A 19,503-nucleotide genomic window follows, 5' to 3' on the forward strand; every position below is an offset into this window, starting at 1 on the left:
ACAGCCGTTTGCTTTTTCCTCACAATGATGAGCTGCTGCTACACCTACTGCAGCAGCACAAACCAGCCAGCCGCTTGTCAGTGGGCATTTTCTGCATGAGAAAAAACAAAATCAGGTCCATAAAAGGACTGAGTAGAAACAAGATAAAAACAACATCTCTGACAGTGTCATGTGGGTGAAATTCAAAAGTTAACTCAGTAATTGCAGGTAGGATCATCAGAAAGTAACTAAGCTGCAACAGAACCAAAGTTCCTACAATTCTTCGCTTTTCCTCGGTGCTCACTGTGGAGGCAGCACGCAGGGCTTTGAGGGTCGCAGCAAAACAGATGATGAACAGAAAGGCAGGGACTAGGATCAAAATAAGGACTCGTAGAAAATAACGCAAGACTATGGCCACAGGTACACTGACAACACAAAGGGCCCAGACCAGAATGCAGACCAGCACAGAACTCCTGGTTTGCCTCATAAAGTCCGTCAGTGGGCGGGTGATGAAAAAACACCTGCAACACAAGACAGACAGATAACTTAATTTTCACAGTAGAGAATATATTATTTCTAAAAATATGGATGATTCACAGTACAATATAGTACTCAAGCACATGCAAGTACACACACTGAAAGTTAGACAGGTACCTTTCCAGAGCAATGCACAACTTGAAGTAAAGACTGGCCTGGACACCGAAATAGTAAATAACAAAAGACATCATGTAGGTTTCATGATCATCTGGTTTTGCCACGATAATGATGATAGTGCACATCTGGATTAGATTGGAGATCAGGAGGTTTGTGTAATAGATGACAGGGACCTGATCCCGTCGCACCTGCAGGACATACAATTATTAGTCAGAATATGAAATAATAACAAGATGTGTTCAACTCCATCATAGAGCAATCTATGAGGTCAGATTAAACAGACAATGTTTTGTCATGTGCGGTATTACAATGTTGCACTTGTTATCTGATGGGATGTGTATTATATGTTAGAGAGTACCTCACTTCCAAATATTTTCACTGTGAAGTATATTAACGTTTACTCCTTTAGTGAAACATTCTGATTAAGCTATGAGACCCAGGTGTTGTGCATCTTCTACTGGATGAAAGAAAGGCTAACTTTGAAATTGTGCAGGCACTTTGTCAGCATTATTTAACTTTTACATTTTAATTCACACAACGGTTTGATGTGAACAGAGAAGTTACAGGAACACTGATTAATGTACAAACTAACAGATGTAATATTTTCATGCCATCTCTATTCATTTTAATCTGTTAACTACCCACAGGTCACCAGTGCGCCACTTAGCAGCAGGGTTTTAACTACATGCTAAACAACCATAGTTTTAGAAAGTAAAACACATCATTCAGATTCACTCTCTTACAATAATCCCCCACACTGTGCTGCAACCGTCTCCTCTTATTTTTCCCTGTTGTTTTATTCGTAATTATTCATAACTATTTTTTATCATGATTTTTTTTTTTTTTTGCCTTACCATCGTTACCCCATAAAGTTTTTTTTAGCAGATTTCTATTAGAAAAGTGGTCGTTGCCATCAGTGGGGGTTAAAATTTGACAGATGTGGAAACATAGTGTAAGTTGTGGTACAGCAGGCAGTGTGTGGGCAGTGGTTGTACACTCAGTGTTGTGGATCAGCAGTTACTCCTTTGTAGTAAGTCTGGAGCAGTTTTCCAAAATGGTTTGAGTTTCCAATTCCAAGAGATAGACCCAACCAAGCAATGCAGGCAGCTTCAGTTGCCTACGTCCAGATGTTAACTGCACTAACTTCTGATGAAACACTGCCACTTAGTGGCCAGTGCTCATGGTCACAGACAGCCCTCTGCAGACCAGGGGCGGAGCGTGGGGGTGGCTTACTGGGCTTAAGCCCGGGTTGTTTTGTCAGAAGCCCGGGGTCTTTTGGAGTGTAATTTTTTCATAGTTAGATGCCTGGCTGACAACTGTATAAAACAAAAAGTACACACAATATTCGAAGCACATAATGCACACAGTGGAAATTTACGACTGTGCGTGAATCCCCCCCTGATATTGGTATGATCCGAGCTCAGGCACTAAGCAACTGAGCGAGGGGGCGGGGCTGCAGCCAGGTGCTCTTGTGCCTGTGAGTGCGCTGTTGGAGTAACGGAGCCAGCCATACTAAGGAGAGCTTAAGTTTGACCAGGTACCAAAGCAAACCATTCATACCGTACAAATGACGGTGAATCACGAAAGATTGATATCAAACTGATCACTTGACCAATATTACGTTACTTGCTCTTCAAGTGAATCAACAAATGGCGAAATGAAAAGCCGAACAAATGCTTTTTTTTTTTTTTTAATAGAGTCTTAGCTTACGTGTGTTTATTTCATATTTTCAGTTCTTACCCTCCCCGACTAAATCGGTTTCAGTTATGTACTGAAATATAAGAATGGACATTAGAGGGTTCTTTCAAAGAAAAAACTCAGGTAAATGTTATTTTATATATTATGCTTTGTATGTTGTTCAGTATATTTCTATGCAAAACAAGAGGGATTTCAGTACACAGCAGGATATTCACATTTGTAACCAGATATTTACATACACTTTAGGGAGAAAACATAAAACATTTTTACTGTACAACATCAATTTAGAGTAAACTTTTGTTTTAGATAAATATTGAAATATCTTTTGAATTAGTTAAATGTCAGAATAAAGAGAGACAGAGCTGTCTATTTTTTTATCACTTTTATCAAATTTAAGAGTACATATACACTAAGTTAATTAATAAGAAAACCAGATGATTCCATTCTGAGCTGAAGAAGTTTCTGATAGGTTAGTAGAGTCCATGTGAGTAAATTGGTGGCACAGCTGTAGATGCATATAAGGCAAAACACAGAGCCTGTTTCTTTGAAATGGGAAAATTAAGAGATATCAACCAAAACACCAGGAAAAGAATTGTGGAGCTCCATAAGTGTGGCTCAGTTTGAATACAATTTGGTGCCATTTGCAATTAAGAAATACAGATAGTTTCTCTCTTTACTCTTAAAGTTAACAAATATGTTTTTATATTTATCAATCTAAAAAAATAAACATTTAGTCTGATTTGATGTTACAATTAAAAAAGTGTTTTTATCTGAAGAGTAAATATCTGGTTTCAACTGTATATTTGATGATTGTCAGCACAAAGAGGGAGAGAGAGGAACAGAGAGGGAGATGGAGAATGAGGACAGAACAGAGATGAACAAGAGCAGGTGAGACACACATGTTAGTCAAATGGTTGTTTACCAAAAGTATCAGCGTATCACAGGTCCTCATGTATCTCGTACCTAGTGTTTCTTTTTAGGTTTGTTATTTTTCAAATTCTATATTTATTAAGTTATGCAGGCTTGTTTGCACAACAAGGCTAAATAATTATATAAACTTTTGTGAATCTAAATATTGTACTTTGGTAGAATTAAAAAATAAGTGTAGTGCAGGTCTATGATGATTTTTAGTGCTACTATCATCTAGTTCTGATTCTGGTTCTGTCTTGGTTAAATCCTAAGTAGTCCTGATTTTGAACTCTTGTAGTCCTGTTTTAATTCCGGATCAGTTCTGGGTCTGGTTGAATTGGGGTTTAGTCCTCGTGTCTTGATGCAGCCCTGACCTTGTTCTGCCTTGCTGCTTAATTAAAAAACTAGTTTAAGGTGTCCTGTATATGTGATATCTTTTTTCCCCTATATGAAGTCATTCTTTTTTGAACAAAACTCAAAACAGAGCCAATTAATCTTTCAGTCATTTCTACACCCCCCCCCCCCCCTCCCCCAAAAAAAGAAAAAAGAAAAAAAAAATCCACATGCATACTACCCTTCAGGGCTAAGCCCCGGGTGTTTCAAATGTCTGGCTCCGCCTCTGGTATCCATCAGCCTGAGATCTGAATATTTATTAAATTATTTAAAAAATAGAGCTGCTGTTCAACTAACGGAAGAGGGGAAGTGTAAAAAAGTGATTGTTAAAATTAGATTGTTAGTTTCACATAAATTTAAAGGTCTGACTTAAAAAGTTATTCCAGTTATAGTCTTACTTCCTCTAACTGTAAAAGTATCTTGTTTATTACTTGCAGTTAGAGGGTGAGGGAAAGCAGCGAGAGGTAACGAGAGCGTAGAGAGATAAAGACAAGATATAAACTGTGCGAGGAAAAAAAGGTACTGACATGCCACAGTGACATAAATAACACGAGGAGTTACTGATGGGTCGGTCGCGAACGAAATGGCTCTTAGAGCCGGCTCTTTGCCGTGGTTTTTTTTTTCTTTCTTTCTCTCACCCTCTCTCTCGCACTTTTTTCCCGCTTCACTCAGCACGCGAGCCTTGTGCTTTACGCTGGGCAGAGGGGGGAGGGGCGGTAGTTACACAGTAGCACAGGAACAGAGCCAGAGAGAGAGAAAGAGCCAGGGACAACAAGGTCACATTACAAAGGTATAGTAATCATCCACAACTATTTTCAGTTGCAGATGATAAAGGATTCAGAAAGTTTATTCATGCAGGTCCATATGACAGAGAATATGCATCTTTTTTTTTGTTTTCATATTTTAATTGTGTTGTTTCACTTTAAATTTGTAAAAGGAAAAAGCTGAAAATTTAAATAGTTAAAAGTTGAAATGTGACTAGTTGATTTTTGTATTATATGATTTATTTATTACATTTTATGTCGAGTGAATAAATAAAAGTATATTTACAGTGGCCCCCAGACACAAAGCACATAAAAACTCAAAACACGTACAAAAGACAACAGAAGTGCTCCAGAATGCTAGGGGGCAGTGTTGAGCTTTGCCTAATGGCTACACAAGCCAGCAAGTACCAACGACCGGATTTGGTGTGTGGTAGTAACAGGTATATATGAATGATTGTGTATAAATACACAAACAATACACATATGCTTTCATGCTTTCAATTGAGTAATTTAAGTGATCTAGGTAGCTCTGTTTTGGAAGTTCAGTTCATGCTAGAAATGTGTTTTGTCTCTAGGGGCCACTGCATATATTTATATAAAAACATATATAAATAAAACCACTTTTTTTTTACGTTAGTAATTCCTTTTGTGCATAATTTTATATTATTGTTAATAATAAATTAATGAAAGCAACAAAACAACCTGAAGAGCCGGTTCGGAGCCGAAAGAGCCGGCTCTTTGTAGTGAGCTGAACTGAAAGAGCCGGCTCTTTGTAGTGAGCTGAACTGAAAGAGCCGGTTCTCTAAAAAGAGCTGGAAATCCCATCACTACGAGGAGTGAAAAGATGTGAAATGACAATGCTCAGTGCATTATGGGAAGTCCCTTTGAAGGTGGAACCTAGCAACTAAAATAAAGTATAGTGCAGGGTCACCTGATCCAGCTTTAGCCTAACTGTAACCTGACCACTTAAAGACAAAGCAACAAGGTGATATATACCAGTTTTTAAATTGTGTTGATAGGCCAGTAAAACCAGAGTCATAAACAATATATACATTGCGTTTTTTCCTCAATAGTTTTGTCACGTTTCCTGCCTAAAGACAGCGCAGCGAGTACTCTCTGCTTATGAGCAAAGAACAAAATAGGGGAAGTTTTAGGAGAGAGAGAGAGAGAGAGAGAGAGAAAGACAGCAGAAAAAGAGAGAGAGAAAGACAGCAGAAAAAGAGAGAGAGACAGTTTTGAGATGTGAGAGATTTGTGACGTTTAGCGTGTTTGGAGTGTGTAGTTAATGTGTTGTCTTGTGTAGTTAGTGTGTGGTGTTGTGGATAGTTTTGTGTTGTGTGTCAGAACAATGAGGCGACTGCTGTCTCCAGGTAGAAACAGCAGTGATACACCTGCTGCTGTCAGACCTGCAGGTATCAGGCTGTGATGTTCTCCTTTATAGTGGACAGAAATAATGTTTTTGGAGTGGCACAAATAATTTGTGGCATCTTATTGAATGCAAACAGCTGATTGTTCTGTAAATAGTTTGAAATGGTTATTTAAAAAATCAAGGTAAAAGGTAAATGGATGGAAATAAATTTGTTGTTTGCAAAACTTGTGCATGTGATTTTAAAATTGACCATTTTTATTTGTATTTAAAGTTATGAAATATGATCATTAAACATTTTTGTGGTTGTTACAGTAAAAAAAAAAACTTTTTCTACTCTGATTTTATGTTTTTTGTCTGATTTGAGATCAATTGTGTTAATACAGTGTGTCAAAATGAAAACAAACTTTTTTTTTAAAGTAACGCAATAGTTACTTTTCAAGTAATTAATTACTTTTAGAATATTGTAATTTAGTTACTAACTCTACTTTTTGAAGAAGTAACTAGTAACTATAATTAATTACTTTTTCAAAGTAACTTGCCCAACACTGTCATTGAGGCAGATGTTTTTAATTTTAGCAATACTGCAGAGGAAGCGAGGCAGTCCTCAGTGCAGAATATACTCTGTGAAGCTTTCATGTTAATAAAACTGTTTGATCACTCGCATAACAGCATTCTATCCCTCTACAGCACAACACAGCTAGCATAGCCACTCATTGGCTGTAGAGGTACAGGTTCACTTTATTTATTTTTTTAATTTGTCGCTCATCGTAGAGGAAGGAAGGTTTTCTTTAGTAAGACAAGAAAGCAGGCTGACTCAGTGTTACACCCACTGTTCCTGTTTCCTGTCTCTTATGTCACTGATATTTCTAATTACTGAGAACAGACTTCGCTGTCCACACTACAGTCTCCAGAAAACCTGGTATATAAGTAGATTCATTTTGAAAGTAGACATGCTACTGCATTAATGTGAATTCATTGAATATTTCCTGCAGGTGCAACGGTGTCAGGCCCCTTTCATCTATTACACAAACCTCCTCGTCTCCAATCTACTCCAGCTCTGCATAACAATGGCATTCATGAAAGAACCTCATAACCAGGTTTTTGAGACCATTCTCTACTGTGGTGTGATGGCCAATCTTTACTTCAAGTGTTGCATTGCTCTGGAAAGGTACCTATCTGTCTTTTAGTGTGTGTGTACTTGCATGTGTTTAAACATTATATTGTACAGTGAAGCATCTTTATAATCAGTGATCTATTATTCTGTACTGTGATCATGAGCGTCTCTGTCTGTTTTGCGTTGCAGGTATTGTTTCATCGCCTCTCCGTGGTTAGACTGGCTCAGACAAACTAAGGCTTCTGTGCTGGTCTGTGTTCTGGTCTGGGTCTTTTGTATTGTCAGTGTCCCTCTGGGTGTAGTGTTGCAAGAATTTGTACGGTTCATTATTTATGCCCTCCTCCCCACTCCTCTCTTCATCTTCTCTTTAGCTGGGACCATCAAAGCTCTGCCTGCTGCCCCTTCAGTGCCCACTGAGGAAAAACGAAGAATCATTGGAATGTTGGTTGTTTTGCTGCTTAACTACTTTTTCATGCTTCCCACAATCATCATTCATAATTTAATAAACTCAAGCTTGATTGACCCCACACAGATCCATGTTATGTTTGTAATCTCCTTTTTGCTCAGTCCATTTGTGGACTTGATTCTGTTTGTTTTCATGTGGAAAGGACCCATTGACAGACTGCTGGCATTTCTGTGCTGCTGTAATAGAGACAACACTGCAGCAGATGAAGCAGGAGGTGGTCAGTGTGAATGATTATAGGACAGACTGACGTGGTGAGTGAATAGTCAGAGACAAAGGGGGAGTGAAAAATTGCAGCCAAATAGTGTCAGAAATGCAGAGAAACTGGTTGATCGGTTCTTTTCCCCGTGAGAACTTGAGTCTCTACAGTGCAATATTCTTTGCGGCTTGAAATTAAAGGGCAAAATTTCTTCCAGAATCATTTCTCTTCATATTTTTTCCAGATGTTTCTGACTTAACAGAGATTAAACAATGGTACCTATAGTTCTGTAATATCTTACAAAAAGTAATGGAAATGTATCCAATAAAGTTTATTCTTGTTTTCTCTTAAGATGTTATGTATTTGTCTGTTTACATTTTATGAATTAAACAGATTTTTGGTTGGATTTTGTTCTGTTATTAATGCTGTTGTGCTGCTCTTTCCAGGATGTTGAGAATCATTCTCCAGGTTAGAACAAAGTGGCACCATTTGACTCTTGTAGAGGATTTACATTTTTAAACATTTGTACATTCACATTTATCGTGGTTTTGCACTGGAGAGTTTAAATCTCTCAGTGCCAAATGTTCCATATAAGACTGTAAAAATGTTTTTTTTTGTCCTCTAGATGGCGCCATGGGTCAGAATGTGTCTCTATTACTTAAATAAAATTAAGTTTCAGTACAAATGTTTCATCAATAAAAATAACGTACTTAGAAGAACATATTTTGGTTTAGCTGGAGAGGTTCCAAGATTTGATTTGGCAGATTTCTGCACCTGATGTCTTTCTTCTTCTGTTTATTATTATTATTATTGCTGCAATTGTTGTTATTATACATGTAAAAGTATCTTTAAGTTTAAAACAAACAAACAAACAAATGGAATCCAGTTTTGTAGTTGTTCTTTGGCATCTATTTGGCCCGAAATATACTTGGTTGGTTTCAAGAAAATACTGTAGTTTGAGTTATAATAGGTTAAAATGAACCTCTATATATATATATATGGACTATATAGACTACGTGAAGTACCCTCTAACGTCTGCTAGATGACGCTAATGCAGCACCAAACTCAAGCCCATAGCACAAGTTACCATCAAGTGCGGGATCTACCAAGGAGATGCTCTGTCCCCACTGCTGTTCTGCATAGGCCTGAACCCCCTCAGTGAGATCATTGACAAGACTGGCTACGGATACCGACTATGAAATGGAGCAGTTGTCAGCCACCTCCTGTACATTAATGACATCAAGCTGTATGCCAAGAGTGAACGAGACATTGATTCACTGCTCCACACCACCAGGATACACAGCAATGATATTGTAATGTTGTTCGGACTGGAGAAATGTAACAAAGAGAGGGAAGGTAGTCAGAACTGAGGGGACTGAACTACCAGAAGGCAACATTACAGACACAGAGCACAGTTACAAGTACCTGGGGATCCCACAGGCAAATGGGAACCATGAAGAGGCTGCTAGGAAAGCTGCAACCACCAAGTACCTGCAGAGGGTCAGGCAAGTCCGGAGGAGTCAGCTGAACGGTAAGAACAAGATCCGGGCCATCAACACCTACGCCCTGCCTGTGATCAGGTACCCTGCTGGGGTAATAGGCTGGCCAAAGGAGGAGATAGAAGCCACTGACATAAAGACAAGAAAGCTCCTTACCATGCATGGAGGGTTTCACCCCAAGTCCAGCACCCTGAGGCTGGACGCTAAGTGGAAGGAAGGAGGCCGGGGACTGGTGAGTGTCAGCACCACAGTCCAGGATGAGACAAGGAACATCCATGAATACATCAGAAAGATGGCCCCAACTGACAGCGTGCTCAGTGAATACCTCAGGCAGCAGAAACCCAAGAAAGAGGAGGAAGAGGAGGAACCATCATGGGCGGTCTTTTTTTTTTAGTTCTTTGTGTGGTAATCTATTAGTTTTCTATTATTTAGTATTAGGTTATTCTTGGTATTTGCTGATGTAATATTTGCAATGCATTTTAAGGATTTAGTTGTGAGTCAGGCATTTGTGTGTTCTAAAAAACTCCCCAAACAAAAGCCATTGCTGCATTAATAACTCTGTTTTCTTACATGCATAGAGAGAGAGATCCTGTTAAGAGTGACTGCAGGGGTTCATTTACTAGAAGGGCAAATTGAAATTATTAGTTTTTAAACTCAAGTGAATTGGGGTGCAAACTAAAAATAAAAAACTGTCTTTTCACTGTAAATCTTAAAAATTACCCTGCAAGTGTGACTGCATGCGGGTGGTGGGCGGGGTTTCACGATTTGCAACTTCCCCGTTCAAGACAATGTGAAGGCAACTAGAAGCATGGAAATATAAAACTGGCTCTACTCTAAAAATCACTACTCTTGTTTGTATTTGACTCTGAGTGGAGTATGGAGTGTTTAAAGTTGGCAACGACGACGTCTCTGTTCAAGACAGACGAGGACAGATATCATGTTTCAGAGTTTGATGACTGAGACCGTTGGAACATTCCTGAGGCAAGTAAGGGCAATGTTTACACTTATCACACTGCTTCTGAAGAACAGCATAGTCACAAGAAAACTGGCATTTAGTAATAAAGTATTATGAGATAGACTACTATGCTCTTTTCTTTTGTGCTTGCAGGGTGCTTTTGTATAAATGCAGAGAACAGAAATGTGTGTACTGGTAACTGTTATTGGCTGTACTTGATTATACTCAGATTACTTGATAAAAACTTGATCAGAGAAAATCAAATATTTCGTTTTCACTAGTTTAATACATGCTGACTGTGAATTCCAGTGAATGGGGGTTGGTACACAGCAAAATCTCCAGTGTTAAATTAACACTGGAGAGTGTCTATATGGGTCCACACCTCTGAGTGTTAAATACAACACTGTTGAGTGTTAAATTAACACTTTTGACAGTGTTATATGTTTAAAAGTAACTTAGTCAGTTTTGAAGATTAACAATGGCTAACGCTGAGCAGTGCTGATTTTCTAACACTGGAAAATAACTCAAAATGTTAGAAATATTCCAGTGTTAGAAAATCAGCACTGCTCAGTGTTAGCCATTGTTAATCTTCAAAACTGACTAAGTTACTTTTAAACATATAACACTGTCAAAAGTGTTAATTTAACACTCAACAGTGTTGTATTTAACACTCAGAGGTGTGGACCCATTTAGACACTCTCCAATGTTAATTTAACACTGGAGATTTTGCTGTGTATTTTTAAAGTTGACTACCACAACTTCCTCCTTCAGTTTTCACCAGCATTATCTGCATTATATTTCATGTGTGGGCGGTCTCGAGGCAAGTGAAGGCAACACTTGCAATTAGTCACATGTTCTTTTGTGTTTGAAGTGTGCTTATCTATGAATGTTGTGAATGTAAATATCTGTACTGGTACTGCACTAACTGCACTTGTTTAAGATCATATTACTTGACAGAACACTGATTTATTTTCACATATTTGCTTCAAAGTAGCAGTAAATATGTGTATGAACCTGATGAATACAATATAATAACACAGCCGTCTATATTATTTGTTACCAGTTTTCTACATGTACTTTTTATTGAATTTTTTCATCACTGTAACTACATGGAATCTCCCTTTTCCACCGACAGGTCTTTCTTTGAAGAAAAGGTGAACAGTGCATCTTTTACCAGAGCTCCATCCCTGAATGGCAGATAGAGATGGGGCCCATCCATGTGATGATGTGGATCAATATTGGTGTCTGCCTTCCTTTGACCATACTGGTCATCTGCTGTTTGTGTTGTGTGGTATGTAGATAATCACTAAATATTGTGCATTTTATGTCTGTCAGTATAGGAACAAAAAGAAGAGTTTTCAAAACAAATATAATTAAAATAAGAAATATGTTTCCGTTAGGAGAAAAAATGGATGGAAATAATTTTGAACTGATTCCAGCAATCTTAATGTGTAATTTAAAAAACTGTGATAGACAGTTTAATACAAAATATTGTCCAGCAAGCTATTTTTTTCATGGTCCAAAGCCTGATCCTTTTAGCTGATGCCAGGAGACCAAAATGTCTCTATACTGTCCACCTGTGCACTGAACGTCCTTTTCCTTCTTGCGGTCACGTGCACAGATGCCGGTATAGATGCTTATTCAGTACTTAAACATTGAACTAGCACTATAGCACTATTAGTTTTTGTTAAATAAAAATTAAAATGGTGTAATATGTTGTGCACTGTTGTTCAGCTGTAAGACCTGCAAGACCTGATCAGAGGAATATAAACCTTGTTTTTACCCCGACTGTGCTATACTAGTTAGGGATAATTGAACATTTCACTGCGACACTAACATGGGCAGTATCGGACATATAGACTGGATGGGTCCAGCACACCATTGAATCCTATCGAGATCTTTAAAATTACTTCTGTGGTTTATTGGGAAACGCGAACACCGATTATCCTGAATGGGTACCTGTCACACTGGATGGGGCTGTGCTTCGGCTTCTAAGGGTTATTCCTTTATGAGTCCTGACATAATATAATCAGCTGCATCTGTTATAGTTTACACGTTACAGTATACCCAGAAAAGCTTTCACACTTACATGCAGCTGTGACCTTAAAAAGTAGGTCATTTGGGGTCAAGTGACAAAGAAGTGAAAAATGAATCATTATAAAAAAGAGAAAATTGACCCCTAGGGTGTGGTTAAGTGTAATGATCGTAATTTCATGTTTGTTAGAGTTTATACTGAACAGTAAGTCCAGGTTAATGTGCAGGTTTGCAGTGAATTACTATGTTGGTGCAGGCAAGACTGTGATATTCATGGTGACTGGTTAGGTGCTGTGTGTGTGTGTGTGTGTGTGTGTGTCACAAAGCATGATTATGAGAGAGATGGGGGTGGGTGGGAGTGATGGGAGATGTTTCAGGGTTGTTCCTTCATTATTTTAGGGTCACTGAGGCAAATTGAGAGTCTTGAGATTTGGTGCTATATAAATAAAGCTTCCTGTGTATGAGTGTATGTAACATCTGAAGGGATTTTAGAGTTCACATTGAATAATCTCAGTAAGAGGATTAATCATTACTCACCCAATGTGGATTTAAGAATTTGAATGATAATTTTTCTCTACTCATTTTTGCTTTGTTGGATTGAAGTCTGAAAGGAGCTGGAGGACTTAATGAGTCACTGCTCCCTCATTTGGACTTCATTGGGTGCAGTCTGCAGCAGAGGCGGAGCCAGACATTTGAAACACCCGGGGCTTAGCCCTGAAGGGTAGTATGCATGTGGATTTTTTTTTTCTTTTTTCTTTTTTTGGGGGAGGGGGGGGGGGGGGTGTAGAAATGACTGAAAGATTAATTGGCTCTGTTTTGAGTTTTGTTCAAAAAAGAATGACTTCATATAGGGGAAAAAAGATATCACATATACAGGACACCTTAAACTAGTTTTTTAATTAAGCAGCAAGGCAGAACAAGGTCAGGGCTGCATCAAGACACGAGGACTAAACCCCAATTCAACCAGACCCAGAACTGATCCGGAATTAAAACAGGACTACAAGAGTTCAAAATCAGGACTACTTAGGATTTAACCAAGACAGAACCAGAATCAGAACTAGATGATAGTAGCACTAAAAATCATCATAGACCTGCACTACACTTATTTTTTAATTCTACCAAAGTACAATATTTAGATTCACAAAAGTTTATATAATTATTTAGCCTTGTTGTGCAAACAAGCCTGCATAACTTAATAAATATAGAATTTGAAAAATAACAAACCTAAAAAGAAACACTAGGTACGAGATACATGAGGACCTGTGATACGCTGATACTTTTGGTAAACAACCATTTGACTAACATGTGTGTCTCACCTGCTCTTGTTCATCTCTGTTCTGTCCTCATTCTCCATCTCCCTCTCTGTTCCTCTCTCTCCCTCTTTGTGCTGACAATCATCAAATATACAGTTGAAACCAGATATTTACTCTTCAGATAAAAACACTTTTTTAATTGTAACATCAAATCAGACTAAATGTTTATTTTTTTAGATTGATAAATATAAAAACATATTTGTTAACTTTAAGAGTAAAGAGAGAAACTATCTGTATTTCTTAATTGCAAATGGCACCAAATTGTATTCAAACTGAGCCACACTTATGGAGCTCCACAATTCTTTTCCTGGTGTTTTGGTTGATATCTCTTAATTTTCCCATTTCAAAGAAACAGGCTCTGTGTTTTGCCTTATATGCATCTACAGCTGTGCCACCAATTTACTCACATGGACTCTACTAACCTATCAGAAACTTCTTCAGCTCAGAATGGAATCATCTGGTTTTCTTATTAATTAACTTAGTGTATATGTACTCTTAAATTTGATAAAAGTGATAAAAAAATAGACAGCTCTGTCTCTCTTTATTCTGACATTTAACTAATTCAAAAGATATTTCAATATTTATCTAAAACAAAAGTTTACTCTAAATTGATGTTGTACAGTAAAAATGTTTTATGTTTTCTCCCTAAAGTGTATGTAAATATCTGGTTACAAATGTGAATATCCTGCTGTGTACTGAAATCCCTCTTGTTTTGCATAGAAATATACTGAACAACATACAAAGCATAATATATAAAATAACATTTACCTGAGTTTTTTCTTTGAAAGAACCCTCTAATGTCCATTCTTATATTTCAGTACATAACTGAAACCGATTTAGTCGGGGAGGGTAAGAACTGAAAATATGAAATAAACACACGTAAGCTAAGACTCTATTAAAAAAAAAAAAAAAGCATTTGTTCGGCTTTTCATTTCGCCATTTGTTGATTCACTTGAAGAGCAAGTAACGTAATATTGGTCAAGTGATCAGTTTGATATCAATCTTTCGTGATTCACCGTCATTTGTACGGTATGAATGGTTTGCTTTGGTACCTGGTCAAACTTAAGCTCTCCTTAGTATGGCTGGCTCCGTTACTCCAACAGCGCACTCACAGGCACAAGAGCACCTGGCTGCAGCCCCGCCCCCTCGCTCAGTTGCTTAGTGCCTGAGCTCGGATCATACCAATATCAGGGGGGGATTCACGCACAGTCGTAAATTTCCACTGTGTGCATTATGTGCTTCGAATATTGTGTGTACTTTTTGTTTTATACAGTTGTCAGCCAGGCATCTAACTATGAAAAAATTACACTCCAAAAGACCCCGGGCTTCTGACAAAACAACCCGGGCTTAAGCCCAGTAAGCCACCCCCACGCTCCGCCCCTGATGGATACACAAGCACATAAATGTAAATTTTTTACATACCATGCAACATACACAACAGATGATCAGGATAGTCAAAGGAAGGCAGACACAGGTGTTGATCCACGTCATTATCAGGGTGGACTCCATCTCTGACTGACTCTTCTGTGGTCGAGTTGCTGGAAAATGTTTGACCAAATTTTCTTGAGAAGACAAAAAAAGCTAGTGGCAGAAAAAGATTATCATTTCACCATTATGCTCACATGAAATTATAGGTTAGAAAGGTTTAGGAGAAAAGTCGGTAGAACTAACAATAAAATAGTTTTTATTTTAACTTCGAGACCTGGATGATTTCACATTTTTTCTTCTGAATTCAGTTTTTGTACTCAGTCCTACATATCCTTTCGACCAGGACCTGGTCAAAAAAAAACACTTCAATATTCCTCACAGTGTTACGGGAAGCCACAGTAATGACACCCAGAGTAAGCATCTGGTCAAATATCATATTTCTATGATTTTTAGGACTGCTGTCTTCCAATATCTCAAAAATGACAAAGATCGTGTCTCAGAGTGACGCTGAAAAACTGGTTCATGCATTTATTACTTCTAAGCTGGACTACTGTAATTTATTTTTAGCAGGAAAAGCCTTCAACTGAACCAAAATGCCACATCAAGAGTACTGACAGGGTTACAAAGAGAGAGCATATTTCTCGCACACTGACTTCTCCGCACTGGAGCATTTTGATAAAGCATGTATTTAGGTCTGGATCAGGTGACCCTGAATCCTCCCTTTGTTATACTGCTGTGGCCTCAGTCTGGTTGGGGCTGGTAATGAACTTTGATCTAAAACCTGGAGGACGCTGGCCCTTGAGGCCCGGAGTTGGACACCCCTGAGTTGGTCCGTTGACATTTCTAAGGTTTTGGGACTCTGGTAAACCATTATAAGAGATATTTTTTTTCACAAATGGAGAAAACTTAGTGGTGAACCTTCCAATGAATGACTGACTTACCGTTACTGCAAGAGTGGATCAAGGACTCATCCAGGAGGTCACAAAAGGATCCAGAACAGCATCTACAGAACTGCAGGCCTCACGCGTGTCAGTTACAGTCAGTGTTCATGATTTAACAATAAGAGAGAGACTGCAGTCAGAAAATCTGCAATATGACAAGTTTGTCTTCAAAGGGGAAGTTGCAGTGACAATCGCATCCTATTTGCACTACTACTACTACTCTGCCTGGTTTGCACTCAATGTCATTTACCCTTATATTGTATATTGTATAGCTTTCTTGTTATATGTAAAATTGTATTATATTATTTAATTTTTTTTACTTTAAAATATTTTACTTGCATTTTTAATCACTCTTATATTTAAATGTTCATTTTCTATTTTATCTAGGGATTGAGAGTAACGAAGTTTCTATTCTCTGTATGTCCTGTACATGTGGCAGAATTGACAATAAAGTTGACTTTGACTTTGACTTTGATCCTACACCCAGTTCACACATAGCACATAGTCATTATTGTTTTTTTAACAGGTTGTCGCTCACTTCATGCAGCCTCTAACTTCACCGTATCAGTGAGAAATCTATTAACTCTTTTTTTTTCTTTTAACATCCAGTTTTTTATTTTTAGCAAACAGCAATAAATACAAACATGCAGCAATATGTTGGGCAAAGACAGATGAAAGTATAATCCATCACAACACTTTTGATGCCGGGCAGTAGGACCGGCTAACGTCATTATGAATCATTATTATTATTTTTTATTTTTTTGCCTGTCCCGTTTGGCTCTTTTGCCATCAGAATTGTTGTCTAAAGGCAAAGAAAGATGCCCAACGGATTTACTTTACCAAATTGACCATCCCAGCCTTGCCGTAATGGTCCATTTGATTCACCTTTTATTGTTTATTTTATTTTCACTTACTGAATACGGGACAGACTGGACTGGGGGAAAGAAGGGGAGAAAGAAAGAGGGAAAGAGAAACAGCTGAGAAGAGGGACGGGGGAGAAGGGCAAAAGACAAAAACCAACAGAATGAGCAGAAAAAAAAAGGAAAAAAATGCATATATCGATCACCTGGATCACCTGCTGAGAAAGAAAAAAGAAAACAAGCAGAAGAGAACAAGAGTAATAGAATAAACAACATCACAATGATATATGGGAATATGACAGTAAATACTAAATATTAAACATTATTGTGCAGCACATAAGATCAACAGAACACAGTGTGCTTTGAGGTAGGAGCCAAAAAGGGTGTAGTTTGTGGGTGTGATCACCCGTGTGTACACCTGTGAGCATGGACGCGCTTGTTTTTTTTTTTTTTAAAGGTTCCTTCATGTAATGATCTGCTAGAGGGTGTGGGGGGGCCACAGCCCCGTCCTCCAGGGTATGAAGCAGGTATGGAGGAGATCAAAACTCCAGACATCCAGAGGCCCCCAGAACACAAGAGACCAAGGAAGACCAACAGAGGGGCAGCCGCGCCACTGTCCCAGAAAGAGCTGAGGAGAGTCCCAGATAAGGGCTCACTCAGCAGCCGCGGAGCAGAAGCCAGGGGGAGTTGCAGTGACGCGCCCGTGAGCTCCGCCGGCAGCCAGCTGTGCCTGAGTGACCGAGCCCCAGGCCGAGAGGCCGGGGGCACCCCACCTCCGAAGTGGCCCGAGCGAGCCCCAGGCTCCAGGCCCCGATAAGCGGCCGCCAAGGAGTGAGCCGGTGTGTACCCGGACGCCCATCCCCGGACACAAAGAACCACCAACGCACCGATGTCTGAGGGAGTCCGCCACTGGCAGGGGAAGTGGTGGTAGGGGGAGATAGGCCTCCAAACCTTGGAGGGCCTGAGATGTCCCCAGAGAGGTGGCGCCTGACACCCAACCTGACATATAGACACAGACATACAGGCACACACAGACACAAACATCCATTCCCACCCTCATGCTCTCATATGCACTTACTCCACACTCAACCAACGTGGAGACAGACATAAAGAGACGCTGTACACACGATCACACTCCCCAAGCGTACTTTACAAACCGGGTCTAGGTACCCTTGCCCCTGGAGGGGGGAACTGCACCCAGACCCAGGTGGTGTTACCCTTTTCCTTGCGGTGGGGGAAGGCAGACCGCCCCGACTCCGCAGCAGCAGGAAGGCCCCACACTCCAGACCGCAGTCGGACGGCCAACTCCTCCTCCTAGCCCCCCCGCTCCAGCAGGTCGTAGAGAATGGGGGTGAGAGAAGACTCCAAACCTCCCTCCACCCGCTCATTGTGTGTTCTAAGGTGCATTTAAAACCCAGGAGGGCATGGAGCTACCTGCCAGAGAGCAGCAGGTAAGCGCATGGTCCCTCCTGCTAGCCCTCAATGTCTACGTGTATCTATTAACTCTGTCTGTATGGCGCAGTTCTTTGGCACCTGAAGTCCTGAACCCTGGAGAGGTCAGCTGCCTTTCACCTCTGGGACTCATTAGCTGTAAGTGCAGATGTCGCTGAGATAAGTTGTCTTTGGTCTCCAGTACGCTTGCGGATGGCTCGGTCCTCCTGGATCCATCCGCCTCTCGCTCCTGGTGAGCATTATTGCATTATTTCGCATTAAGTTCAGTGACAAAGAAACATACACTCTCACATACTCTCTCACTCACACACTCAAGCACACATACACACCGCAGGAAGATTGTTTATCCATGTGAGCATTTTAACATTTTTGAAACTGTATGAATATGTTTCTCTGTGTTATTTAGCTCTCTGTGTTTTTCCTGTCCCTTATTATTGGCTTGTCTCAGTTCCTTTGTGGCCTCTCCCTCATTCTCAATGGTTTAAGCCCAGCCCTGTTGCGATTGTGCCTCAGTGGTTGTGTTCTGCTCTGTCTTTCCAGCTTTAGCAGCTTTTCTGTTTTTATATTAGTTAGAACCAGAAACTAACAAACAAAAATCTTAATTAAAACATTGTATTTTATTTTTTACTTATACATACATTTACAGATTAAACTGCCAGCTTTGTATTAATGTTGATCATTTGTTTCCCTTTTCTTGTATTAATCTCTATCCGGTCTTTAAGTGATGACCTGATAAATCCTGCTTCCTGGCCCAAACTACCCTGTGTTTAATAAGACTTTTGTGTTTTTAACATGTTAATCTCAAAAAGCCCCTAAAAACAGTCAGTGATCACTGTGGGCCTCTCTCAGTTTTTATTACTGCTATTCATTTTCAAGCTCAGTTTTTAAAAGCTTGCGATATAACTACAGCCCAGCCCATGCACCAGTATATTAATGTCTAACCTCGTATTGTGGATGGATTATATCAGTTGTTCTCCTGACTGAAGTTTGGTCCGTTTACAGCATCCTGCCATGCGATTGTATTTGTCCCTAACCATCGGGAACCCTCACGTTAACTTTTGTCGGGGGGAAAAAAGTTAGCGTTCATCCTCCAGCTTCACTGTTTATATTATGCTAACATAGCTGTGTCGCTAGCGATCACCTAGCGCATCATTATATAGCAGCTAGCCAAACTTCAGTAACCCTACAAAGGTCACTGCTGTTTAGTTTTCTGTCTTTATGTATGTTGGATGTGAGCAGAGCTGTACGTTTTAATTTGTTTCAAAAATCCCTCAGTCAGGACATGCCATATTATATTTAGATGGAAGTTAACTTCCTGCTAACTTCTAACTCGCTTAAATGTCATAAATTCTGTTTTCATGGATGCCTGGATGTTAAACTTAATTGTTACACCTGGTAGAGCAGCCACACTGATCATTTTATTACAGATAGAAGAATTTAGACAGTTTGTAACTCTCAGTGATCCTACAGTGATCGTTT

The 19,503-nt window shown here is 39.4% G+C and overlaps 2 protein-coding genes across 2 annotated transcripts; one reads left to right on the forward strand and one right to left on the reverse strand.

The window, feature by feature from the left end:
* Positions 1–19: 19 nt before the first annotated feature.
* On the reverse strand, positions 20–14,852 carry LOC146560693 (uncharacterized). Its single transcript, XM_085243166.1, has 3 exons — positions 14,766–14,852; positions 634–821; positions 20–500 (listed from the first exon to the last, which is right to left on the reverse strand). The coding sequence occupies exons 1-3, from the start codon at positions 14,850–14,852 to the stop codon at positions 20–22; spliced, it is 756 nt and encodes a 251-aa protein (XP_085099292.1).
* On the forward strand, positions 2,201–7,577 carry LOC146560694 (uncharacterized). Its single transcript, XM_085243151.1, has 3 exons — positions 2,201–2,206; positions 6,759–6,934; positions 7,070–7,577. The coding sequence occupies exons 1-3, from the start codon at positions 2,201–2,203 to the stop codon at positions 7,575–7,577; spliced, it is 690 nt and encodes a 229-aa protein (XP_085099277.1).
* Positions 14,853–19,503: the final 4,651 nt, after the last annotated feature.

This window comes from Mchenga conophoros, linkage group LG13, assembly GCF_057382185.1.
Source record: "Mchenga conophoros isolate Kocher_MC1m ecotype Shallow Benthic linkage group LG13, M_conophoros_male_GT1.1, whole genome shotgun sequence".
Lineage (NCBI taxonomy): Eukaryota > Metazoa > Chordata > Actinopteri > Cichliformes > Cichlidae > Mchenga > Mchenga conophoros.